This window comes from Drosophila novamexicana, unplaced genomic scaffold (genome assembly GCF_003285875.2).
Source record: "Drosophila novamexicana strain 15010-1031.04,08,12 unplaced genomic scaffold, DnovRS2.1 tig00000137-arrow-arrow-pilon, whole genome shotgun sequence".
In the NCBI taxonomy this organism is placed as follows: domain Eukaryota; kingdom Metazoa; phylum Arthropoda; class Insecta; order Diptera; family Drosophilidae; genus Drosophila; species Drosophila novamexicana.
In genome coordinates, this window is record NW_020824777.1 from 800,300 (window position 1) to 808,684 (window position 8,385).

The window sequence follows — 8,385 nt, forward strand, 5'->3', positions numbered from 1 at the left end:
TGCTTGCAAAGTTCATTCGTTTGTAAATAATTTTCTAGCTGGCGGCAAAATCGATACTTCACTTAAGATTTTTGCATATAAATACGAGTATCAAAGCGGGGGTTTCCCCCCGATCAACCCCTACGCTAAAACGCGAATATTTTGTCAAGCAGCAAAGCGGCAAAGTTTTCCAGTCAAAGTTATATAAAACAGCAGCGTATGCCGATAATGCATGCAACAAGAAATCAACGGTGTGTGCGAGGACAACTTTTGCTATTAAACTTAATGTTCATCAAGCGAGAAGGGTCTAAATTATGTCCCGTAATCATCAAAATGTATAAGAAATAGAGAAAGTCATAAGATTGCTACAAAATGCTATCGAGAACACAGTTGATACTATCCTATCGTTGTTACTGTCGAAATATGTTGTAAAAATGTATATCGAATGTAACGATAAACAATCGATAACACAGACGATAGCATTCTTTGTGTCTCTTTTGATGTTAGTTGTCCTTTTTGATATTGATTGTCACGATTGTCAAACGTGGAAATCGATAGTTTTGAAGCAAAAACAACTCAGGGCTGCGTATCTATCGATAACATTAACGATATTATTAGATATATGTCATCGATATTTGTTATCAAATAACTAATCCTAACAGTTTTTTTGCTCCTATCACAGGGTATCACCTAGACAATCACTTTCGATCATACTTTGCAGTACATTTTTATTTCGGTATTTTCTATTTGAGTAGCACTTAAAAGCTTGGGCCTAACTCATTGGCGGAGCAAATATTTATCAACCAATTAAATGCTAACAGGGAGCGTATTTTTATTGCCTTTATTATGAATAGACTGTTGTTGAAATTAATCATACGGCCCGTTGGCAACGTTGTGCTCGCTTAGACGACAAATGCAAACAATTTCCATGAACTGCAGGGACTTCAGCAAAACCGCAATGGCAAATGAACTCAGCCTTAGCTTCAGCCTGTGGCACTAAGTGCACTTGCAACTTAAATTGGAGTTTGGGTGTCGACGCTCAGCTACCGTTGGCCTGGCTGTGCCTCTGGCAGCTGTCCGCAATCTGCTAATGCGATTTGCCGCCAAACACTTGAAGCAGCTTAAATTTTGTCTCGTCACACTACAACATGCTAATTAATTAACAGTGCTTCAGCCGTAGTCCCTTCCCCACCACCCCCTATCTCCCCGTCTCGCTCCTGTTGCTGTACTTTAATATTTATATACACATTTCGCATTACGCATACGCCACGCTGAACGTAAAAATTGACAAGCAGCAACGAAACGTCGCATATTCATTTTAATTACCTGCATAACAGGCAAACCGGTAACCCCAAATTGGCACGGGCCACATTTCGCGACATGTTTCGCACATTTTAATGGCAAAATGGAAACGTTGCGTACACGGCCCGTGCCTCAGGGTCCTCTGTGTGTGTGTGCGTGTGTGTGTTCTTTTGTGTGTTGCTGGCAATTTACAATTTCATAAATATAAATTGGTTTTAAATGTTAAATAAAACAATTAAAATAGATACATGTACTCCCATTTAACTGTTGCCATGGTAACCAAAGAAAATCAACAAAATTACCTATGTTTGCATATCATGGCAAAAGCGCATAATTTAATTATGTCCAGCACACAGACATTCTACCATATTGTATGAGGGGCGAGCAAACAAGGCCATGCGTACAGATTTTGTTGCTTAATTTGCAAACCTCAGTCCCAACTCGAACAACTTGGCCACATTTGTAACGATATGCATACTTGACGCCAAATTGTTTGTCCTTTTTCGTTTATTCTGCACTTCAATGTACGATTTAAATAGAAAAAATGTTGTTTTGATTTTCATTAACATTAACAAAATATCTGTCTGTTTAAGAAAAAATAAACTTTTTTCTAAAATATTTCATTTACTCAAATTAAGAATAAACAAAAGCATTCAATTAAGACGGCGTACTCTTTGGTTGGCCATCATGCTAAATATTGAGGTTTATTAAAACTATATTTTGATGATATATAATAATGATAATACAAGATAATAATAATATATAATAAGAAGAATAATAATATAGGAATTATAACTAGGGTTTTATTTGAGAGGCTATAAAACTATTTTACAATAAAATAATAATATGATAATAACACATAATAATAATCATCATTAATCTTTAAGCTAAAACCTACTTTGAATTTGTTATCTATATATTCTGCAGCTAAAATGTATACAAATTAAATTTCTTTGAATGATGGTTCGAATATTTTTAGGATTTGAGTCCATTTCAATATTCATTTGAATACGTTCCTTTATATTATTTATATGGAAGTGTAATAAATTTCCAAATATAGAAAAAAATTAATAAAAGTTAATAATTTAAGAAATAAATAGATTCTGCTTGCTCAGTTTTCTGAAGACTAAAGCATATATGTATATATATATCTACCTATCCTTTATGGATAATTCCCTGCAGTCTGCGCACAATCATTTCGATTGTTCAGTTGCTTTCATTGTCTGTTGATGCATCAAATGCATCATTAAATTGACAGTTAAGTGCGGCAAAAGCGGACTCTTAAGGGACGCGGCAGGAGTTGTGTTAGTTTCTAGAACAATAAAATAGGCGTATACCACAAATATGCACACAGTTTCAATAGATTTAACGTGTGGTTAGCTGTGGCACACACCCATACCCATGCACACACACACACACACACACACACACACACGCACTGTCAATGCATATTTGTACAGCATGCACATTTAATTAGTTTCGCACGCTAGCAACAACAACAATTTAGCCATTAATTATTTGCAAATGACAATTTGAGATGCAAATCTGCAAGCGCAAAACACAAAACACACAAAAGCCAAAAAATATTCAATCAATGGCAAATTTATTTACCTGCATGTAAAATGTTATTGTAATAGCCAAAACCATAAAACGTATATCAAATCGCTTATATATATTTCATATTTTATAGTTCTATTTGTTGTTTTTAGTGTCCTTCCAGCGTGCCACATGGCAGCAATAAAACAAAAGCGCCATGAAACAATTCGTTCGACATGTCATCATAAATTGTTCCTAATAAAATTCTACAAACACAACAAAATAAAGAAAGAAAATATGTTGTGAAAATTGTAAAAGTAATATATTTATATATATATATATATATATATATATATATATATATATATATATATATATATATATATATATATATTTCACGATAACGACTTTGCTTTCCGGGCGCCTGCTGGAATATTAAATTGACCAACTAGCCGTAAATTGATTTATAAATAAATGGTAAATGGTTCAAAGGTTAAGAGGTAATAGCGGCAATAAATTTGTTAGTGACAAATGACTTGCATCAATTAGGGAACTTAATTAAATAATTTTTGTGGCGTTTTATTGATTTATTTACTGAATGGAAGTAGAGACTGGGGAATATTACATTTGAATAAAATACATAATTTGCTAAAATATATTTTTCTACAATGCTTTATTATTTTTATTTCTATTATTGTTATTATTAGTATTATTATTATTATTATTATTATTATTATTATTATTATTATTATTATTATTATTATTATTTTAATTATTATTGTTACTATTATTATTATTATTATTAGTAATATTATTATTATTATTATTATTATTATTATTATTTTAATTATTATTGTTACTATTATTATTATTAGTATTATTATTATTATTCCATTTATTATGTCATTATTATTGCCATTGTTATTATAAGAATTTTCATTATTTATCATTATTAATATATTGATATTGTTATTATCATTATTACCCATTAATATTATTGTTGTCTAGTTATCGAAATAACTGTGTGACATCGGTGGTATGCTAGTGGAACGTGTACAACTATGCTGCTTACAAATTCATTAATAATGTACTTAAAATCTAAAATAAATCTAACATAATCTTAATTTCACTGATTCGCATGCCTATGAGCATAAGTACAGCTATTAACTCAGTTTTATGCAGTTTTATGAACACAAATCGATATTTAATGACACAGCATAGCCACGCCCATGCACATCACACACACATATTCACACGAAAGCACACACATAGATACACTTCCAGTAGTGAGCACATACATCATTGTCAATGTCAAAGTGTCAAAGCAAAACTTGCACAGACCAAAGCTGGCGGCCCTTTGTTTCAAGCCAAGCACAATAACCCAGGCGACTGAATTTGTGGGTGGTGGGAGGCATTTTAGCATGCCCCACCTACAATGTAAAGCCAAAGCCATACTGTGGCATTTATGATGTTGCAGGTTTCTGGTCGTAAGCATCAAGTAAACTGCAATTTGCAGAAAAAACTATTTTTTTTATTTAGCCAGAGCCAAAATCGACTTGCGACAAGTTTGAAGCAAACAGCAAACAATTTGAACTGACAAAGTCCAGCGATAAAAATTGCTTAAGTACTTTAGTTGCGCAACGAATGCAGTTGCAAAAGCCGGTGAGGGGCGTGGTGGGAGGGCAGAGACCGAAAACTTTATTAAACAAACAGGTGAAATCTGGCAGCAAAGGGCCAAAAGTTGCCACTCAGCCAGACTCAGATCAAACACAAGCACAACAAAATACAGCACCAACAAAACAAAATACAAAAAACAACTAAAAAAAATTACAAAAAAAAACGACAAAATAACCAAAAACATGGCCAAAAATATCAGCGGCCATATGTCCTGTAGCATATGCCAGGTACTGCTGCCTTTCGCTGGTTCTGTTTGATTTTATTTTGTGTGCGTGCATGAAAAGTTTGTCAGTTTTTTGTGCTGTGTTCTTTTTTTGTTGCTTTTCTGCGTTGTTTTGTTGTTATTGTCATTATTTTCTTGTTTTTGTTGTAGCTTTGACATTGGCCCTGGCTAACAAGCAGCAGGTCTGAAGTGCAAGGCAAGGATTTGTATGTACTCGCACAGGATTTAAGAGCTACAAGAAAAAAATGTATATACGTCTTCAGAGTATGAAATTAGGGAATACAAAGCTGCTGTTCTTCAGGCGGAAGCAACTGGCATATTCTCTGGTAAGTGCATAATCAAACAGTTTAGGCTTAAGCTGAGGAAAACAGAGATTCCCAAAATCTTCCCGAATCATAACAATAAAAAATTTTCAAATGTTGTATTTATAATTAATAATTGTCTTATATTTATAATTGGGAAAAAACTCACAGTTTTTTAAATTCCCGGAAAAAAAAGATCTAAGAAAAGATTCTTAAGTTTCGTGTCTCCATTTGATATTACATTAAATTTTAATGTAATTCATACCATTGTTACATAAAGAAGAATACAAAGAAAAATGTATGGTTATGTTTATATTTTTGAAGATGATTTGCGAATCAACAATTCGGTTGATCCTACGAGTAGTCAATCAGTCTCATCTATAAGCCCCTCTAATGCAAATCATTTGCTTTGACCGAATATTCAAAAATTAAGCTCTCGAGTTGCACTTTGATTTCTGTTTGCAGCTTTGCTCGAGACGCATTTCGGACTGTCAAGAGACAGAGAGAGAGGGAGAAACGATTGATAAGTTAATATACACAAATTGTTCTCAGCTTTGGGTGCATTGAGCTCTGCTTGTTAAATCCTGGCCAGGGATATAAGCAAATTGTAAGCGTTTCGTATTGATTTCCATTTTATTAACAATCATTTAAATGCAATGAACTGAAATACAATGCTCAACGCTTGAAGTGAGTATTTTTTGTATACATTTCTCTTTTTTATTTCGCTTTCTTTTTTTTTACTTGTATTTATTCATTGTATTGTGCTTGGTGTAGTTGGCATTTCATGGCTGATTTAACCTGGTCTGAAGCGCCTAACAGCGTCACCGTTATGCCAGCTATTGCTCCAGTCAATGTTGTTGTTGTTGTGGTTGTTGCTGCTGCCGTTCGTTTTTCATATGTCAGTGGCGTAAATGAAAACGCAAACGGGGCGTATGATTAATGTGGTTTACATATGAAAACGACTGGCAACGCCATGAACCAAACTGTGGCAACGTATGTCTCTGTGTCTGCTTCTGTCTCTTATGCTCCTTTTGCTGTTTTTGTTATTGTTGTTGCTGGCGGCAGTGCTTATTCAATAATTTATAGCTGCCAGCCGCAGCCACTTACAATGTCAGAAAAATATGCGCGAAATATGCATAAAAGTATAACATGCAGACTTTGCTGTTATTGCCACACAAAAAAATGAAAAAAAAAAAGAAAAAAATCTCAACCCCAAACACTCAACTAACAATCCGAAACATGAGTATTACGTGCCCTTTCATATGGCTTCCAATTGAAAAGCTATTTATAACTGCACGCCATTCAATAGATAATACTTTAATATGTACAGATCGGCTTCCAAAGTGTGCCCTTATTATCTATCAATTGGCTGTCAAGCTATATAAATTAATTTAAATAGTTTTGCCAACGCGCACTAAAAGTACTATTAGTTTGAACACATCATATACAGAAAACAATTGATAGTACTGAATCATAGGCTGATAAGCCTTAAAAGTTGCTTAGTTTAGTATTTGAATACAAAAGCAACTATTGAGCCAATGCTGATTATAAATAATGCATACTCTTAAACTGGAATATAATACGAATTGCAGAAGTAAATACAAAATAAATAAAATACAAAATAACCTTAGCTGGAAAACAAGAAGAAGCCACTAAGTATGACTTGATTTAATAGAGTTCTAGCTGTGGAAAAATCTGGAAAAAATGCTGAATAAAAAATCACATAACATTTTAATATAACACTTTTATTATTTATTAAATTTGCATTAAACAAGAAAGAATATTTTTGTCGGATAATAAATTTTTTATTTTTTTATTTTGTGGAACTTTTCCAATTATGTCACATATGCACAATATTGTATGCATATTTTTCTGGCTGTCGATTCCATTTAAATTTTTGTGTCCACTTTGCATTACAGAGTGATAAACAGAATCCGCATGCCCCAAAACCAAAACCAAAGCACAAAAATCAACAAGTCATTATCATTAATGGCATTTTAATTATGTGTATGCGGCTTGAACTCGAACTCGAAGCGATAAATCTTGGGCTCAACCCGTCGCTGAGTCTGGCGTCTGGCGACAGTACAAAATGAGTGGCCAGAAGATCGGCATCGTGGGCAGCGGACTGATTGGGCGTGCCTGGGCGATGCTTTTCGTCTCGGCCGGCTATCGTGTGCAGCTCTATGACATCCTGGAGTCGCAGGTGACCACAGCTCTGGCAGAGCTGCGCAAGGAGTTGCAGCAATTGGAGTCAAAAGGCAGACTGCGTGGAGAGTTGTCGGCTGAGCGGCAATACGCGCTTATCAGTGGCTGCACGCAGATGGAGCAATTGGTGCAGAATGCTCTGCACATACAGGAATGCGTGCCGGAGCAGCTGGAGCTGAAGCGTTCGCTCTATGCCCAATTGGATGAGCTGCTGGAGCCTCAAACCGTGGTGGCCAGCTCGACGAGCACATTTATGCCCTCGCTCTACACCGAACCGCTGAAACGACGCTCTCAGGCTAGATAATCTATCTCCATCTCTATCTTCTTCTCTACCTCTATCTTTCTATCTAACTCTAGGTCTATCTCTCTCTCTCTCTCTCTCTATAACTTTAACTCTATTTCTATCTCTCGCTCTCTAAATCTCTCTATATTCACAATACTGACTGTCTGACTGCTTTCTTCTCGTCTCGCTGAATACAGATGCTTGTGGCGCATCCACTTAATCCACCCTACTTTATACCCCTCGTAGAACTGGTGCCAGCACCCTGGACCAACGCAGAGGCTGTGGAGCGCACACGTACGCTGATGCTGGCGCTGGGTCAGCGTCCGGTGGTGCTGAAACGTGAGATTCAGGGCTTTGCCACAAATCGCATACAGTACGCTATACTGAATGAGGTGTGGCGCCTGGTGGCAGCGGGCATCATCAGTGTGGCAGATGCGGATCGCGTGCTGAGCGATGGCCTGGGCATGCGCTATGCACTGATGGGTTCATTGGAGACGGCACATCTGAATGCGCCCGGCGGCGTGTCGGACTATTTTCAGCGCTTTGGTGGCGAGATTGCCGCTGTGAGCGCCACCTACGGACCGACGCCGAATGTGTGCGCCGAGAGCGAGACGCTGGCCGAGATAGCGCGCCAGTGCGAGCAGCTTGTGCCGCTGGAGGCGTTGGGGCAGCGGCGCGCGGCACGGGATGAGTTTCTAACGCGCCTATCGGAGCTGAAGCGGCACCTGCCATAAAATAGATTGCACAACTGTATTTCCATTTGTGTTGATTAAAGCGGTGCGCGCTCTGTGAATGGAAGCTATCGAAGCAGCCACCCACCCATTCATTGAGTGCCTCATTGCGTAATTGCAGAGTCCGCTTTCCATTCATTTGCAGCT

General features: G+C 36.7%; 1 protein-coding gene across 1 annotated transcript; it reads left to right on the forward strand.

Annotated features, from left to right (window-relative positions):
• The first annotated feature begins 6,960 nt into the window (after positions 1 to 6,960).
• On the forward strand, positions 6,961 to 8,385 carry LOC115758219 (lambda-crystallin homolog). The gene is made up of 2 exons (XM_030698768.1): positions 6,961 to 7,519; positions 7,705 to 8,385. The coding sequence occupies exons 1-2, from the start codon at positions 7,109 to 7,111 to the stop codon at positions 8,239 to 8,241; spliced, it is 948 nt and encodes a 315-aa protein (XP_030554628.1). The 5' UTR covers positions 6,961 to 7,108; the 3' UTR covers positions 8,242 to 8,385.

What these genes read in the sequence shown, in the direction of transcription:
- LOC115758219 (XM_030698768.1), top strand. Translation starts at nt 7,109, where the DNA reads ATGAGTGGCCAGAAGATCGGCATCGTGGGCAGCGGACTGATTGGGCGT. An exon ending in CGCTGAAACGACGCTCTCAG is followed by an intron (nt 7,520 to 7,704) that starts GCTAGATAATCT and finishes CGCTGAATACAG; the next exon opens with ATGCTTGTGGCGCATCCACT.